The 19,440-nt window shown below is 40.8% G+C and overlaps 1 protein-coding gene across 5 annotated transcripts in view; it reads left to right on the top strand.

Moving 5' to 3' along the window:
* The first annotated feature begins 457 nt into the window (after positions 1-457).
* The window catches only part of akap13 (A-kinase anchoring protein 13), a 100,061-nt gene continuing 81,078 nt past the window's right edge, over positions 458-19,440 (top strand). For 4 of the 5 annotated variants that reach the window (XM_084541952.1, XM_084541951.1, XM_084541949.1 and 1 more), the window contains exon 1: positions 18,580-18,651. In XM_084541952.1, the coding sequence (XP_084398078.1) occupies positions 18,583-18,651 (69 nt within the window). In that variant the 5' untranslated portion in view covers positions 18,580-18,582. Of the gene's footprint in view, positions 993-18,579; positions 18,652-19,440 lie in introns of those variants that run through there. The other variant, XM_084541950.1, reaches the window with a different exon arrangement.

The raw sequence follows: 19,440 nt of genomic DNA, 5'->3' as shown, positions 1-19,440 counted from the left end.
ACAACTTTTAAATATGTATTTCCACTTTTATCTTTGTTGCCAGTGGAATATAAGCTATCAGTCAACTGCTTAGCAGCTGCTGGCTGCATTTTTGTGGCTTGAAGCTTGACTTTCAAAATAAAAGCATCGTAAAGTTTAAACAAGTTGACCTAGCAGCTACAGCTATTGGAAGATGTAGTTGGGACACTGACTATATATTTGATAGGACCAAACACTGTGAAAACAGAATATATATACACACACACGGCCAAAATTGTCCTTCTTGTGGTGATTTGAAGCAACTGTTGTCCTTTTAAAGGTTAAGACACAAAATGCAAACCCGGAATAATTGGGACAACAAAAATAAGTCAAATGACAAGGAGTCAAAACAAAGAAATTGTCATATTAATTCCTGTTTCAGCCAGCTTTAGGATTTATGTAAAGCCTATTTGAGGGTGTTTAATTGTGAAAAGCGCTTACAGGATGTTACTAACATCTCGCTAGCTTCATCCTGACGCCGAGGAGCAACTACGACCACGATACGTTCTCGCCGTGCAGTACAGTCAAAGTTTCACATGAAGTTGTCTGTAAATGTATATATATATGTTTTTTTTTTTAAAAACCCTCAAGTTGTTTTCAAGGCCTGCCTCTCGACTGTTAATGTGGCTCCCCTCGTCCGAAAGTGACCTCCTGAAGAAACTCCCGTGGAAGAAGTGGAGCCTGTGTGAGATAGTCGGTCCTCGTGCAGACTCCTCCCTTTGAGTTGTCCTGGGAAACACTAACAACTGTAAGAAAAGTCAGTAGTGTTTCACAACGAGGGAGACTTTAGTTGGAGAAGAGGAAGAAAAGGGGGAGAAAAAAAAACCTCACCGCCGCACATCCACCGCACAACAAACCTTCAACAAAGGACGTTTTCGGCCCCAGCTCCAAAAACAGTGCAACTTCATCCATTAGGAGGATTATTATGCGTTCAAAAGCCTCCGCTTCTTCTCACTGAGCAACAGCTGCTGGAGGTAAGAGCCCGCTATGAACTGTAATGTTTCAGTGTTTCAGTTTTGAGACAACTTGTTCAATGGCTGCTAGGCGCTGCTTTTTTTTTTTTTTTAAACTTGTTGCTTGGTAGCCATGACATCCTCTTACTGAGCCTGCAGGGCCAAATGTGGGCACTTCTCACGTTTCAGTGGACTCGGAGACAGCGAGCAAGAACAGACAGCAGTCTGAGATGATACGATACAAAAGAAAAAGCTGGAAGAAAAGAAAAGAAGCTCTGGGATGTTAAGTTGAGCTAACAACTAGTCTTTGTTGTTTAAAGTAAGCTAGCAACTTGTGTTTTTTTATGCTAACATCACCAAAAGCACTCTAGGTAGCATGGAAAGTTGTTGGAGATTTAAAAACTTTATTAAATGGCACACAGAAACACGTGTGACATGAAAATAGCCTTTTAAAAAAAAGGTTTCTGCTTTATTTACCATGTCTTTCTGGGGAAAATAGAGTTGCTTCATAAGATTAATCACCATAAAAGGTCATAAAATGAGCAGTTATATTGTTCAACGCTAATAATGACCTGCCTTAATTGTCTATATAGGAATAATTACACAGACCATACCCCAAATAAAACCTCCATTAAGCAAGCTCATCATAAAGTGTTGTTAAGGACATGTTTCTGTTCCCTCAAGGCTTTTTTTTTTGTTTGTTTGTTTTTTTTTTTTCACGGAGGAAGTCCTTGCAGCAAGAGTTGATTTCACTTCATGCTTTGTTTCTCATGCTAGTGGGAAGGTCCGCTCACATGTAAGCAAAAACAGTAGCCTTCTAATTAATTTACACCCGCCTGACCTCACCCACTCGAGCCGCGTTCAAAGGGACAGGCGCATAAACATGGCTGCCTTCTGGCTTCCCATGTCGTAACACACCCATGGGTTTGCTCTGAAGTCTCGAGGTGAACCTCATCTTCTTCACTTCCTGGGTTACTTTGGACTTTATCCCACTCCGACTGAGCCCGAGTACAAAATGCTGCCGTGAGACCGATCAGTGGTCTGCTCAGACCGAGTCAGCTGAGAGTCAGACACTAAAGGGGAACAGTAAAAAATCCGGCGTGTTACATATTTCCAGTTTCTTTCAAGATTACCTCTTGCCTCAAAATCAACACTAATCTGACAAGTGACTTCACGCTTTCTTAATACCTGCAATCACAACACCCGCAAAAAATGATATTGTAACCCACGCTAATATTTCATCATAAATTGTAACCATAAATTGAAGGAAAGTAAGCATAAACAGCAAAATTTAAAGGTACAATTGAGATGGCGTGAGGATAGATGACATTGCACACTCTTCACGGGTCATTGCTTGTCAAACATTTTGAACAAGTATTTGCAGAGATTACTTATAGTCGTTGTTGACTTAATAGGGCTGGCTGTGCTGTCCGTCCAGCAGCCCAGTCATCTGCCTTCTCTGTGTCTCATTGTGGATGCCTTTCACTGTGGGACTGGCCCGTATTAATGAGTCAGTGCCTATGAATGTAGGCCAGCTATTCACCATCCCCATGTTATATTGTGCAGAGGACAGTGACAGTGCGAGAGGTGGAAATGGACCTGACGTGACTCCTTCCTGACACTTCTTATTCTTGCGGTGCGTCAGATTTACAGGAACACTTCAGCTAGCAGTAGCTAAATTTTCACTCGAACTCAAATAGAGAGTTCAGAGTCAGATCTGTCTTAGCTAACTTAGTTCCGGACTGGCAAGTGGTTGTATTAAAGTGATGTGGGGTGTCCAGTGCGTTATCAGCTCTTTGACAGCCAGCTATACTGGAATATTCTACGTAGACTCTGCCCACTGAATGGCAGCCCAGTAAATTCAGGGAGTTTATTCACTGATACTACTTTAAAGGCAACATCCAAAAACATTAGGTTCAAAACATTGAACTTATCCACAAGAGATGGACCTCACACTTTATCTGGCATTGAGTGCAGGAGTAATGCAATAAAGTATTTTTTTGTGTCAATGAAGCATCTTTTAACATCTTCAGCTAAGCTTCTCTTCACTGCGTTGATGCCATGGTCTCGTTCTGTTTCTCAGGATCACAGGAGCTCACTTCTCTTGTTAACCCCTCGAATAGAACCAGAACAGACAGCGTCTTTTCTGGAGGTGTCCAATACCACTGTGAGCAGTTCATACTCAAACCCAAATATCCCCAGGGCCATCTGGACAGACAGTGGTATCATGCTACTAGCTTTTAGTACATGCTGTTCTAGTGGGTCAGACCGCCTTGCAGGAGTTGCACCCGAATGTCCTCCTTGTGGGAGTTTATTTTATACCTGCAAAACTTCTCAAAGCCAAAAGACCATCATTAACAGCAAGCTAATTCTGTCAGGTTTATTATTTCAGTTGGCAAAGCAGCTTTGATCCAGGTAACCACTGTCTTATAACTAAGTTAGCATAGTATCAGACACAATGCACCCTTATTATAACCAAAGAAACATTTTTGTGTATTAGAAGAAGAATATGTAACCAGTGTAGGGCAAAGACATTTTTATAAGTACTTTGTTGTTTGGATAACCACACAAATTTTGGTCACGAGTGTTTGTGAAATTCAATGCGCATGCAAAGAGTTAAAGGATTAGTTCCACATTTTTTAGCAAATTTTTGTATGCTCTGTCTTGGCGTGGATTTGAAGTGAAGGTCAGCGTCGCTTTCGTGTCCAGTAAATATCAAACTACTGCAAGCTGCCAAGTAGTCTAGCTTTGCATAAAGACTGACAGTAGGGGAAACGGATTAGAGCATAACCAGTGACTTACGCCTTAAACCACAACTGTACATTTTCAACGGATGAAACAAACGAGATATACTGGTTTAACTTTAAAGATTCAGATTGTACTTATCTTTTTTGTCTAACTGTTTCCTCCCTCTTTCAGTTTTTATTCTGAGCTAACTTCCTCAAAGACGTCTCAGATGCAGCAGACTTACATCAGAATGGTTAAAGGCGTACATAAGTTAACCTAGATATACTAAATATCACCTTTAATTGTGTAATCCAGATTTTCGTGTCATTGCATTGTTAGAGAAACAATAACTGGATATGTCATTTTCAGTCACACCCTTTGCATATAAATACATCTGAAACTATGTATGTCATTCGAGATATCAATCTCTTCAGCTGATGTTATTAACCAGAGCGACGGAAAGTCAGTAGACCGAGCTGCAGCTGAGTTGCTAGACTGCCAACCAGTAAACATCCATCCACAATTACATTTTTATTCACAGCAGTGAAGCTATCAGGAGAGGACTGCGCTATGTTTCCACTAAACAAAAGCGTATTAGTCTGCTCTCTGTGTCTCTCCCAGTAAAATGTCGGCTCACTTGTGAGGCCGTCCAAGTCAGAAATATGTATTTAGCTCCAGTACAAGAGACAAATGAAAGAGGAGTTGGCCTCCTGTTTTGAGAACTGTAAATTTCCAGGAGGATTCTGCTGGCTCCAAGCTGAACCCAGCCAATTTCTCATCTTCGCAAACCCCCTAATTTAATGATGATGGAGTATACACACAGTGTCGGCCTTGTAATTACACCGCATTTACTATAGAATAGAAGCATTAGAGGAAGTCTTACAGGTACTAGTTCATCATGTAGCGCTGTCTCAGATATAGGTTTCGGTATGCCTGGGAGGGCGACGGCTGAATTCCCTGCTGATATTCACAATAAAGCCTTGACTTAGTTTTTGTTAAGACTGGAATCGCTGGAATCCTCTCAGCACGCCAAACAGCAGCCGCACTCATTGTTCCAAAACAGCAGCCATCTCAGCAGCTCGTCCAAACTTTGTGCCCTGCAGCAGTGTTTCTACTCTCCTGGAAGTGATCAAGCAGACTTTTGCTGTTAATTGTTAATGTGCCTGTGGTGATACAAAGACGTGCCCACATAACCAGGACTGGCTTTCTCTAAAATTTGGCAACTTTGTTTCCATGGAATGTGGCTTATAATAAGAATTTTTTAACTCTCCAATACCAGCGTAGGCAGCATGGTTGTTGCATGTTGTAAACAAGTACAATAACAGTAGCAGCTCCTGCCTGTGTATGCATTCTACAAAATACATTTATTTATGTCTGCTTGATCAGATCAGACCTCTTTTGTTAATTCATAACTCTGCAAATGCATATGCCCTCAATAATGACTAAGTGCAAATTCTCAGAGTCGTCGTATAGACAGAAATAAATCTTTGTGTACTGACCCGTCACGATGCAAACGGCAAGCACACAGGAGACGGTGGGCTCAGATTTAACGATGCAAATAGAGACGTGCAAAAAAAAAAAAACTGGGTCGTGAGGCGCATATCAGCTTGAGTATTTGCTGTTGGATTTAATGGCATCTGGAGGATGTCCACTCCTGTCTACATACCGATCTGATTTCATTATGCGGGTTATGTTTGTAATTCCTACCTGTGAATGGGATGGCGTCACATGTCATATGGGTGCAAGGTGCAAATAAGACCAGATATAAAGAAGGGAAATGAGACAAAGCTGACGTTTGTTCCTGTTTTGTGGACCAGAAAGTAGAAAGCTCAAGTGTTTTTACTTCCGATATACTGACCACGCTCTATTTGTCAAAAAACAATGTTCTGTCTGCTGTGTGTTAATCAGGATGAGTATGTGTATATGGGTATGTAAGGCTTGACATCACTGAGTATTTATGCCGCTGAAATGGTATTTGGTGGTTAGTCAGCCTTGTTGAGTTTCTTAGTGTACTTCAAACAATGGCGACTGGTATTGAATGACTCATGTTGAAGTTGGTGCTCATAAACGATGACAACAGATTGCGTTTACTTTTCAGTCACTGCAACATTGAAAATAGAGAAGACGTCTGAGTAGGTGGTGTGTAGCAGACTGAAGGAAGGACAGTTTTCTGTGCTTGTTTGACCACCGAGAGGCATGAAAAAAGGAAACGAATTTTGAATTTCGCTCTATATCAGCTGACAAGACAAAATCATTTGAAATTTTATGCAAAGACTGAGAAACGCAGGCCACATTTTCAGATTCCCAAATATATATCTGTCACAGTATTATACTGCAGTTATATTTCCTAGTTACAGTGCAGATTCATATTGTTCACATGAAATATGTGATCGGCTTATGTGATGTGATTTCATCAGTTACATTGTCCAGTATTAAAAGGAATTTAAAATTAACTTTCATCATTAAAGTGACATGGATAATTTTTCATAAGGCACACTTTTACTTTTGATGCATTAAGTATATTATGATGCTCATTAGGGTGTGGACATAACGCCAAAAAACGCCACCTGTCCAGAGCCCACAACATCAACCAAACCCCCAGCCACCCATGCTGGCCTCTGGGAAGAGGTTTGGCAGCATGTGGAGCAGAACTACCTGGTTCTGTAACAGCTTCTTCCCATACGCCCTATTTAGTACCAATAGGGATGCAATATACATATATTTTTATACACACACTGCAAATTGTTATTGCCTATTATGTTTTCTTATCGGTGTATCGGTGTGTAGTTGCTGTTATGAGTTGGTGTAAGGAAATTTCATTTTCAGTTTAAGTGTACTCCTGCTGTATAGCATACCATTGAATAAGAATAGTGTCTAAGGTTTATTTAGTTAATTTAGTCAATCAAGTATTAATTATTGTTCACATAATTATTTTGGTCAATAAAACATTAGAGTTTTGTTTTGTATAACCAACAGTCAGTATTAAAATGTATTACATTTACTGGTATTTATAAATTTAATTTGTAGTTTACTTAATTAATCAAATTAAAAAAAATCTGAGCAAATGTGTTTGGACTTTCTGAATAATTAACTACTTGTTGATGCCGTTCTGTTGATGAGTATAAAAATGAATAAAAAATTTGAACGTGGGATTTAATATTATTTTTGTTCCAGTGAGGTATTATAGTGTCTCCTTAAGTAATGATCTGATTACGTTTCTGCCGCTGGGCAGTTTAAATCGGTATACTGTACTCTAAATGTAATGTGTCCCAGAGCTTACCTATAATTAAATACTGGAACAGCTGTTGACCTTGCTATTTCATGGACAACACCATGAAATATTGTCTTCCTCTCAGTGCTCAGAGGAACATGTTTAGAAAGCTGGTGTCCAACATTGGAGTTGTAGCAGACACCTGACTTGTGGCCCGTAAGCTCCGCCTCTCCCCTCTGACATCACGGCTTTGATCGGCCTACTGTCTGTGTTAGCACAAAGCCATATTTAGCTCAGTGTAATCAGTGTGGTGAGAGCTTGCATGCCTACTGAGGATCCTAGCCTAGTATAAACACACCTGCTCTCTCTGATGGACTTAAAATGATTTTAATGTGCACCTGAAGGAGTCGGCTCACAGCTGTCATCAGATAGATTGTGGGTAAGGTTTTCATTAATGACTTTGTGTGCGACTTAGTTATCCCGAGACAAACGCTTTGAAAGTTGCTCCTTAGCGTGAGGTGACAGAGTTAAAAGGGCGACAAAACATGCAGCATTTTTTTGTAAGTTGTAGGGAGTGGTGATGACTGAACAAATGTATTATCATGTATAAAGTTACACACCGAGTTTACAGGTCGTTTTCCTGGTTTTTGTTTTGGTGATATTCCCAGGGGCAAAGTCTGACTATGATGCACCTAGCAACGTCTGGCTCAGTGGTAACACTGCATGACCACTTTTAGTATTGAAATGGTGCTTTCATTATGGGAAATGCACATACAGTACTTCCTTATAGGGAATGTGTTCGTTGTGAATTAAAGCCTTTTATTGCACTTAAAACCACTGGTAAGATTGTTATGAAAGACTTTTTGGAGCAGTGGAGCAGTGGATAATGCTGCAGTGGATATTTATTTTATTTCCAAATAAGTTCAAAAACAAAGAAAAAGCGATCATCTTGTTCAGATTAATACAAAACTAATTTGTCCACAGTTTTAAAGTTGGTGTGCTTTTCTGTTTTTAATAGGGGCGTCCTAGTCCATCTATTTGGGTCATATTGGGTTGGGTTCAAGCCAAACCCAACCTTTTGTAATTGTTTTATGACTGGCCTACACTAAAGCCAAACTCGAGCAGGTTTATTGTGCGGAAGTACTTCACCGTCTGCGTTACCTGCTGAGCCGTTTCCTTTAAAGGAAGATGCGTTGTGTGTTGCATGTGTGTGACATAACGAGTGTGTAGTTGTTGGAAAGTGTTCGCGAGCTAACGTTGCAAAAAATCTCGCTGCATGAAACCGACAGTGCCGTCTGTACACAGGGTAACACTTCTTTTGCTAAAAGTAGCGACTTTGCTCAGCGTTGTTGTCGAGCAGTGAGCTAATCTGCTGGTCTGTAAAGGAAAAATAAAAGGCCCAGTTCAGAGAAGTTTGAAGATGTTAATCAACCTCCTTCATCACTCTGGAGTTTTGCCCAGACTAAAAGCTGGTTACCAGCAACGAGCCAGGCTACAGAAGCAGAGCTAGCATAGAAACAAATGTATCCCTAATACGTTACGGAGCCGTGAATCCCTTATTCTCAACATTGGTTATAGTGTGTGCAAGCGCTGGGATTGGCCTTGTTTGCTGGATCTGCCTGATTGAGAGGATAATTGGGAATGAATGAAAGCATAGGCTATGATATGCTTACTTTTGTTCACTAGTACGGGACAAGGTCCAAATATTCAAAGTGATTTCTAAAATTCATCTCTTGCGCAATTAAGGAATTGGTTGAGGATGTTAGTTACTCATACACTGGCGTTTCCTTTCCCAAAACAAACTGCTGCAGCATCTGAATGTTGGCCATCTTTGAGACATTTCCTAAGAAACAAGAGAGTGGGCTTTCAGCTATGTGTCATCTGGTCATTGTGGAGCTCGTTGAAATTTACCCAAGGGAGTGCAAGCATGTATCTAAATGCGTGAAAATATGTGCATATTTGTGGGCGATTTGGAGTTTCGGATTACCAAACTTGCATATCTCACATTTACTTAAGAGCAAGAGCTGAGATTCAGGCCTAGAGCCCTCTTGCTGTGTGTAGTGCTGATACTAACCACAGAGCCACGATGTGGTATCAAAGATTTGGAGATACTTCGGTGCTCTTGTTCCGTCTTTGCTTTCTTTTAACAGACTCCATTAACAGTTTTCCTGGGTTTGTTTGTTTTGTTTTTTAAACTGAAATCACAGGCATTGGTGCAACAGTTACTCAACAATGCACATCATCCAGATCAGATTTATTTATTTATTTACTTACAGTGGAGGTAATATAAATCTGATCAGGCCTACTGTGAAGCTGGGGTTAGTGTTGCTAAGGATTCTCATGGCTAAACCTCTTATGTCTCAAATGGGACTAACAGACACTTTCCTTTTCTGATACTTTCCTGATACTTTCCTGTTTATTTTTTTTTTCTCCTCTCTGCCTATTTTGTCTTCTTTTCAGTGTCAGTCTGCTGTTTCACCAGCCATCGTCGAAAGAGCAAGCGCAGTAAATTGACATTATAATTTGTTATTGATCATTTTGAGAGATTTTTTTACCAGTGTTTGCTTCTGTAAATAAAGTGCACATTGCACACCTAGCTATCATTTCACCATCAAGAACCTGTCAGAAATGCAATTGTATTTTTCACCTGAAGTTGAATACAACAAATAGTTGCTCTGTTGATTTGGTATTGAACATGACGGCCTTTAAAATCCCCTCTAAATCACCGCATCACCTAACTCTCAGATGAAAAGAAATGAATACAAGTCAGTGGATTCCCTCAAAATTTCAGCTATTCCTTTAAAACCTTCACGGTGTGGAAGAAGAGGAGGAGGAGGAGGAGGAGGTGGTGGCATCAAACCTGTAGAGGAGAACAAGGCCCAGACCCTGATTACAGGCTGGCCCCCAGTGTGCCTCACAATAAGATAATGCTATCAGGGCCCACAGGTATTTGGTTTCAGTGGAGAGGGTAATAACTGTCACCAAACACTGAGGAGACCTTTCATCCCCCAGCCTTGTGTTGTCAGCCAGCGTTTGTGTGCAGTCTCTGCACAGAGGTAGCTTTTGTGTGGTAGGGTGAGGTCGCTTCACCACTACGGCCTCATATCTATCCATAGAGACAATAGGCAGGTTTGATTAAATCAAACAGCCGTGACTATCTCAATGGTGGTCAACATAGTGTGTTGCAGTTACTGTGGTGGCGTTGTTGTGGAGGTGACGTAGCCCTGACTAATTTAGCCGTGCCCCAGAAGAGCAGAGCTGATAGTGAACCATAAAAAGAATGAGACGAGGGTTCAACATGAAGCAGACGCACTTTGCTCTTTCTGCTGTGGGTGAGCTCATTCTTGATGTAGTGTTAGGCCAGTAACTATAGTGGTTAACTGGGGGTGAGCATGTGAGGGGTAAAACAAACGTCTGAGTTAAACATCAAACCCAGATGAGCCCCACAGAGCCGAAATCCTCAGTGATTGATTGCTAATGTTATGCATTCGTCCAGGAAACTAGCCTAGGCCTAAATATATCAGTTAATTCTTCAGGAAGTCTTCCGTTATGAATCAAACGTTTTTCGTGTTTGGAATGAAACTTTTATTTGGACAGAGAAGACGAACTACGTGTAGCCGTTTAGACTAAAAAGGTCTGGTTTCATTCAGACTTCAATCCTTCAGCAATATTAAAATGTAAAAATTGATTTAGTATGCTGCAGCACCACTAAATCTAACACAAACGTGTTGGATGTGGAAAAGAAAAAGTTGATAATAAATGAATAAATTGGAAGTGTGGATGAAGAACAGTTAAAGCCTGTCTTTCACAAGGCTTTAAACCAGTCTGGAAGCTCTTTCCCTGGCACTCTTGTCTGCCATTTGGTAGGTTTTTATCCAAAGCTCCTTACTGCACCATGAGGCCTTGCATCTAAAGAAAGAGCGACCCAGGTGGGCTCTGAAGCCCTACACTTAAACATCCTAGTGCCCTTGCTTGCAGTTTGTCAAGCAGCACAATCCCATGTGCAGTTAAAGGTGCTTCTAAGAGATGTGTGACATGTGCAGTGTATACAAGGTAAAATACAAGAGAGGCGGAAAGAACAAGGTAGCCAGGTCAGGTTGCCCTCATTTAGTTTATATTAGAGGGGTTATGCCTGCATAGGTGAGGCACAACTCAATGCTGCCCTCCCTGAGACTTTAGTCATCTCTGTTGTCATCATGGAGCCCTGGTGTTGGATGACACCTCGGGTCTATATTTGGCTACTGCTCCTCTTTACAGGTGTCTCCATGTCCTTGATGGCAGCTCTCTGTGCGCAGCTAAATTCAAAAAACTTCATAAAGAAGCAGCCCCAGGTAACTGTTGTCCTCATAACACTGCTCTGCATTGACATTCTTCAAGTTAATTAATGGCCAGTGGGAGGTTTTGACCCAGAAAGACTGCAGTGTGACACTTTGAGGCTATTAAATACTAATGTAAAGTTATACCTGTTGTGTGCTCTGGGTTTAAATGATGTGACCTGCTTGACGTATCTGAACCGTATTCTGTATATTGCACTATTCACATTTTTAATACCCTATTTTAAAAATCCAGAATCAAGTGATTTTCTGTGACATGCAACTCCTATACCAATGTGCCTGACAGCCAGTTTAATTTTAAAATTCAATATGTGAAATCATACACACTCAGCATTAATTTAGATACCAGTTTGTGGATGAGATTAGTAAGCAGCTATTCACCAATCCAGGGTGTGATAATGGCTTGGGCGCAGTGGTGAATGGGCACGTAGAGCATGGTTGTAAGGTGGAGTTAGGTTAGCGCCTTTGGTTCCCGTGTAAAGCCATACTGCCTTTATTTCCCAAGGCGTTTTGCTTTTGAAATACTTAAAGGCAATATACAAGCAACTGCTGGAACTCTGACCTTCACCTGACTTGTGCCAGTGCAAACAGTCGTTTTACTCATTCAAAAAGATGCAACCTTTGTACCGGATGACTCAGATGTTCTTACTTACTGGAAGTCTCAGAGGGAGTGATTGTGTTGATGCTATCACAGGTCTTTACAGCTAGCTCCGATTTACCCACTGTTTCCTGTTATTGACAGCAATTAATCAACCTCGTCTATAGTAATTGCAGTATTTTGGAAAAGATTATCATGTAAAATAATCATAGGCCCAACGAGTAAATCGTTTATTAACTTCCATGACTTAAGAGAGTGATGCCAAAGGGGTGGACTACGTGTTGTACATATGCCACTTTCAATTCAATTCAATTCAATTTTATTTATATAGCGTCAATAACAATACAAATCGTCTCAAGACGCTTTACAAAAACCCGGCCTGAAACTCCCAGAGCAAGCCTGAAGGCAACGGTGGCAAGGAAAAACTCCCTTTTAACAGGAAGAAACCTTGAGCAGAACCCAGCTCATATGGAGGGACCCATCTGCCTCAGGCCAGCCGGGTACAGACAGAAGAAAGAGAGAAGAGAACAGCAAAGAGAGAAGAGAACAGCACTTCACACGTGTTTGTATGAAAACATTTCTGAACATTCCCTTAAATTTGGAATTTCATTTAATTAGTTTGTCAGTTGGTTTCATTTTGTTATAGTAGGTTTTCAAACACGCCTGGAATTCAGTTCATCCCAATAGCAGGATCCACTTTAAATGTGTTTCTGTGTTTTATACTGAAATAGTGTGTTGGGGAATCCTCAGCTGATTATTGGGGAGGGTGTAGGAGACAGTCCGATTAATGAGTTGTGAAGCTAAGCCTATTCACCCTCCCATTCATGGCGCAGTCACATGGTTATTATGGCTTATTTTGATAGCCAGGGGACCTGTGGACGCCGTAACAGGTCCATTCACAACCCAACTCGGCATATCACCTCTCTCATCACAGCATTGTGGGCCTTTTGTCTCCTGATTTATTGGTTCATTTGTGACAGCTGTGCACTTGAACGTGGCTGATGCCGTGCCTCTTTGAAGCCTCCCTGCTACAGTACAAGCTATTTCGTAGTTTTAGTAGCAGCTCAAAGGCAGTTTCTGCAATAAAGGAGACTCTTAAGGAGCTCGGCCGAAGGCTGGCTGGACCCGGTGTTTTAGGTGGAGTTAATGGGTTGTGTAATCTCTATAAGCAGGTGTCGGGTGGCCGCAGGGTGAGCTTAGGGGATGTCATTTCTCAAGGTTCTTCTGTTACCAGAGAAAGAGTTTAGTTTGGATTCGGTGCCATTTCTCCTGAAGGTCTCCTTACTGAATATTTGCCGCACTTTTTAAGAAACCAGATTGCAAAAATTATCTAATTTTGATGGCATCATTTATTAAGTTATTGTGTGACGATAATTTAATTCACAAAAAGGAGTCACATTTTTGTCTAAGGAAACCAAAAGTCTACTTTAATATTCACCCCTGTTTAGTTTCACACATAAAGAGGGTTTGATTATAGTTCTGATCTAATTCTGAGTTTATTTCTCTCAACTTCCAAAGACACAGGTAGAAGGATTTGTCTCTAATCTTTACATGTATGCCAGTCAGCCGTAATCTAACCATGAAGTCCAGCTATTAACAACAAAAGCAATAAATGACCTTTAATTGCGTTTACCCCTCAGCAGGCTTAACTGATGAAAATAATTCATGTATTCTATGTAAATCTTTTTGTAAAAAAGGAATTGAACTAAAAAAAAAAAAAGAGGTACAGATGTAGTTATTTCAAAAATCCCAGGAGGAACTGTTAGATCAGATGAAGTGTCACACCCACTGTACTGTATGACCACGGGGTCAGCAGAGGAAAATAGATCGATTGCAGTCTGGTGGATGGATATTAAACATGCATTCACGGATATTTTCGAATCAAGTGACTCCCCGTCCTCGTGAAAGAGTCCCTTGTGGTCACGAACACACAGGGAATTGTTGCTCAACTCTCTAGCCTCTTTTAGTTCATTGTTTTAGTTTGGTTTGATTTACTGTTGTTTACTGAAGCCCAACTCTCTCACCAACCCCCTGAATACAGCAGTAGTCAGACAAACTTGCTAGACGCTAGAATGACGTTTCCTCATCCATAAAAGTTTAGTGGTGTCACTCCATCTGGAATTCAGTGTGTAATTCATTGTAATCGTTTGGATGGGCTTTAACTTGTGATGGACAGAAGAGCAACAGTGATGCAATCAGACAAGTCATCTGAGCGCCATGGAGTTAAATGCGTTTACAACAAAATGGCTCTCATTGGTTGTTGGACTATCCTCTTGTGTACTGAATTATTCTTCTCTGTATCGGTTGAAACACATCCCAAAATTAAATCTAAACGACATGTTACCGGACTAAGATTGAAGGCTAAATTTGCTATAAGTGTAGCACCATACAGCAAAATAAGAGCCAAAATTGTGTGGTTACTCAAATGTCTAACAAAGGAAAGAAGCAGATATTTTCTCAGGGAGTTTTTGGAGACAGCAAAAACGTGAAAATTGAATTTACATTTAGAGGTGTCAAAGAACTTGACTCTATGCAAATATTTTCAAACATATTCCAGTCTGTTCTAGTCTTTACTACTTGATTAGCCAAATTATCTTGAAAGGTGCATCTCAGTGTGTTTATTTTGTACAAGTTTATTCAAACCAAGCCTCCAAAAACACATTTACACGACAATAGGACCATTGAACTAAATGTTAGGCTTACTTATGAAGCAGGACATGTTTGCTGCTTTAATCGGGCTATCTAGCTCAACTTGACAGTCAGAGCATAGAGGAAGTTCTGGATATATGGTGTAATAGGCCCCGCATCCAAAGGCAAGTGGAGCAATTACACCCTGAGATGATGCAGTAAAACTGAGTCAACTTCCTTTTATGTGTGCTGTCCTTCCCTGCACCATAGTTGGACAATAAGTCAGAAACAGAAGTATGGGATGGGGAGCACAGTCACATGGCCACCCATGATAGGCGACTTGTTTTGAAAAGTGCAGTAGTCAAAATCCGTATGTTTCTTGCTTAAGTGTTTTACTTTAAGTAATACTTCAGTTCCACCTGCACCCTCGTTGTAATTCACTGCAAACTAAATTCTTGCCAAGAAGGCAGTTAAAATGTTTTATTGTTGTTAAACTGACAAGTTATCTATTATACCACTGTTTAGGTTCAAGTGACTCATCATTGCAGTATTTAAACCTCTATGAAACGCAGCAAAATAGGTCTTCACTCTATCTCACGCCTGAATTTATGCGAAGTCACGGTGTCTAGAGTTAGCTGGTATGGCCTAAAATTTATGTCACAGTATAATTTTAAGAATGGATTGTAACAATATACTGCATTTGTTTTAATGTGAATAACTGTAAAGGGATAAAGGTCTGGTATAGCAACTGCAGGGTCCCTACTACTGTACTCTTACCTGTGTTACAAAAACACATGTCAGTACAGAGGTATTTTATTGTGCAAAACTGCAATACTGAGGGCCCGTCCACACGTACGAAAACGATCTTTTTCCTCTCCGTTTTCGATCATCGTTTCAAGAAATATAAGAAGGATCCGTTTCAGCACGACCGAAAACGCTACTTCCTATTCCAGGCCTATAAGTGGCGCTGTTTCGGTTTCAGAAATTCACCAAAAAGGGAGATGAAGATGCGGAGCATGCGCATAAAGCTTGAGCGCTGTTTACAAATCGCCTTTTTTGCTCAGCGTGGTGGCACAGGAGCATGATATTTTGCCCTAGTAACCCTAATAGGCTCAACATCGTCTCCAGCATGAAAACTAGCATGTAGTCCGCCATTGTTGTTGATGTTGTTACGAGACGTCTCGCGGGATGTGGAAGGCTGCTCGGGAGTGTGGCAATGACGTCATCGTTTTCCCCGTTTTAGCCGTCCACAAAGAAACGCAAGAGCTGCGTTTGCGAATTTCTCCACCCTGAGACCCGTTTTCAGAAAAGTGCGTTTTAGGGCTATGCGTTTACAGGATACGTGTGGACGAGAGGCCAAAACGATGAAAAACTTATGCGTTTCGGTGTTTTTGCGTTTCTGTGTGGACGGGCCCTAAATAAAATAAAAACATCCCACCAAATTACCACTGCTGCTTGAGATTAGTGGAAGGCTTTTCTCATGTACCACAGTGTGTTATGAAAGAAGATGACAGAATTGATTGCTACATAATTTGCAGAGCGTTGTTTAGTGTTCGTCCTAATTTTTAAACCCAAACTGTGTCTATTTAATGAAAGTTAAATTAATTTTTTTCAATCTACGCTTTGTTACTGTTCTTCCAATCAGACTAGGCATAGTTTAGAGCATTTCCGCTTCTCATTAGAGTAGTAACCCCCATTTGACAATGAAAATATTAAGGTCAACAAGCGCTTTTCTTCAAGAGATTCACAGCTTCAGCTATAGGTAGAAGATTTACCCTGGCTGCTTGGGAAAATCACAGTATCACAAAGACTTTCCTTTTTCTTAATGAGCTGAAGAAGTGGCCATCACAGTGGCAGACTAAGCTGTTGTGTACAGCTGCCAGGTGTGAATGTGTCTAGAATGTAAAGCAGAACAAGAGCTGGTAAAGGGCACAGAAACCTTCCTTGGGTAAATACATCCAAGAAAGTACAACAGTGAAGATTGTGAATGCAGTAAAGCACCTACCAAATATCTGCTTATTGTGCAGTGATTTGGGTCTCTTACATGTCTTGTTGGTAAAATTATGAAGACCCCAGAACTGAAAAAGTCAACAAAGCTTTCAGTCTGGCCTTTAAAGGAGTTATTGAGTAAGATGCCAACCCATGCCACCTCGTGTTCCATGGAACGGTTATAAAAAGAGCACCAGCGGATGATAAATGTCCAAAATATCCAATTCTAAAAGAACCACTGGGCTTGTTGTGGACATTATGTGAGAATCTTATCAGGCAAAGTTGCGCATGTGGTGAGGAAGCTGGTCCCTGGCCCAGTGCACTTAAGGCAAGAGGATTAGACTCCAGAGTATTATTAGAGCTACTGATTATCCCCTTACCTGATCCGCCTAATTCTATCTCGAGCCTATTTATTTAGCAGAAAAGGGGAAAAATGTTTGGATTGGGCTGCAGAAAGTAAATTGGCCTCGCTGCGCTTCGGCTCTCTGTCGCGTCCAACATTGACTCTTTTGGAGTTCAGCTCTGCTGAACTCATTAGGTCCTGGCCTTTTGTCGCCGCCTCCCCCGCTGTGGGGTTCATGTGATTAATGCTCTGCTGACCACTGAGGCCAGCAGCAAGGACTTGTTTTAGTGCCAAGGAACAGCAAACAAAAGAAAATTGTCTTTGCAAATAACCGAGGAGAATACAGGCTCTCAAAGCTGACCGGTCCCTTGACTCATTGATGAATGCGCGCGGGCCAGTGTCTTCTCTAGAAAGTTCAACAAAAAGGTTTCCAATGCATTTGTCCTTAAGTCTTTAGCTGTTATACATTTGTTTGGATGTAATTACACACCCGCTGCCTCTGACCTTGTGCCCAGAAAACGGCTTTGAGGCCTGCATCCCAGACTGGGAGTGGAGAATCAATCGTGAACATGAGCCTGTAAATCCTGTGAACTCCTGGCATATAAAGCCTTGTAGAAGACACAAAGTAGTGTTTTTGTTGGTTTACTTTTGTTCCTCTTTTGCTTGGTGAAGAACTAATGGGTGACTGGAGGAGGTGGAAGCCATAGAGCCCACAGAAAGTTTGTATTGGTCGCTGCGGCTGTCTGAACAAACAAACACAGGTAGAGAAGTGACAGCTTTGGTTGGATGATGAGTAAGTGTGCCCTCACGTGTGATTCAGTGTGTGTCTGTTCTTATACTATTAACCTCCCACTGAGTGTTGGGACCGCTGCCAAGGTCAAGCTTAACCACCACCTTGTCGACAACAATGTCCAGATGCTGCTAGAGCTGATGTACATGATTTTTGTGGAGAAAAGTTATCTCCTGTCTCATGTTGTTTTAGTCAGATAAATATCTTTGCAGCCTTTTATTCAAGCAAAACTCTCCAGACGCTTATTTCAGTCAGTAAACAACAGACGTTTTAGAGGACAGAACAGTGCCTCACAGATTAGTGAGTGATGATGGCAGTTGGCTAGAATTATCCAAAGTGTGAAAATACAGAACCACTACTTACTATGGCTTATCAATTAATCTGCTGATTATATTATCAGTATATTAATTTTGTCTGTAAAATGTCAGAAACAGTGAAAATACCATTTCCCACAGCGCAAGGAAGGAACACATAAAATGTTCCCATTTAAGAAATGTTTGGCTTTCTTTCCCATAGAAAAATCAGTTAATGAACAAACGATTAGCTGCCGAATCGTTTATTAATGGGGGAATTGTTGCAGCTCTAGTAATCACTCGTTATCCAAACGCAGCAGTTGTGTCATTTGTATTTTGTTGTCCTTGATTTTCACATATTCTCAGTCTTTTGTTTGTCTGAATTTTCTGAAATGTTACCAGCACCAAACAGTGTCTAGTGGGTAAACACTGTGAAGATTTTAGCAGCTGAAGTGTCACATATTTCCCTCAGGAGCTGGTGCGGGTATCAGAGTGATGAATAAAATGAAGGTTAATATTAAACCAGCCAGAAACAAGGCTTCAATAAATGCAAATGTTGCTCTGTTGCCATGTTAGCCATGCCAACTTAATAAGGCCATAAAATTTAAAAGTTGTATTTACAGCTTAGCTCTTTAAAACTCTTTAGCTATGGCTTTATGGTGTTTTATTGTTTTGTTAACATGTCACAAAGCTATAATATGCCATTTGTTCTTTTCTTTACAGTGTCCAGGGACATGAAACTCAATCCACAGCAAGCTCCATTGTATGTAAGTATCACTATGCATACTATAAGTTGCATGGATTCCTCTAGTGTGACTACACACCGGTAGTCCACCCACGCAGGTCTTTTCTCTTTTCTCAGCTCTGTGTAGGTGTGGTGCGAAGCGTGCCCGTCTGTTGAACCTGTTAGGGAGGGGCACACTAAACTTTTATCAGCATCATTATTATATATATATAGTTTGATGACCAAATACAATGACTGGAATAGCTCCACCTGACCTAAACCTGAGAACAAGTTTAACATACCTGAATAAATAATAAATGTGTGGGTGTGCAGGGCTGGATAACCGAGAACACGGCATCAGATTCCATGCAAATCAGGCCGTTAAATGTTTTCTCACTGGCAAACATTTATAAATGTTTGCAGTCTCCCTGCTGTCCTCTGTTGTGTGCCTAGTGGTCATGTTCACAAACTGGTGATATTATAAAAATAGACCCGCAAAATTGATTAGGAAATGACTAACATGGGACAAAAGAAAGACCTCTCATGAGACGACATGAAACGGTTTCTCACGACACATCTCTCGTAGTTTGGTCCAAATCGTTTAAGTGATTTGGGGGTTGGGCAAGACGGGTCATAAAGATTTTGATTAATAGCAGCTGGACAGTGGGTGGGTGAAATATTACACTGTTAATGACGTAAATATCAGTTAATCACATTCTCTAAAATGTGAATTCTTGTCATGCTTGAGTTAGCAGATGTAGAAATGGAAAATAAAATGGTTCCATACCAAAAAACAAACAAACAAGATCTTTTGCTTTAAATAAGTGTTATT

This window comes from Chelon labrosus (assembly GCF_963514085.1).
Source record: "Chelon labrosus genome assembly, chromosome: 3".
Lineage (NCBI taxonomy): Eukaryota > Metazoa > Chordata > Actinopteri > Mugiliformes > Mugilidae > Chelon > Chelon labrosus.
This window is presented reverse-complemented; position numbering and strand designations above follow the sequence as displayed.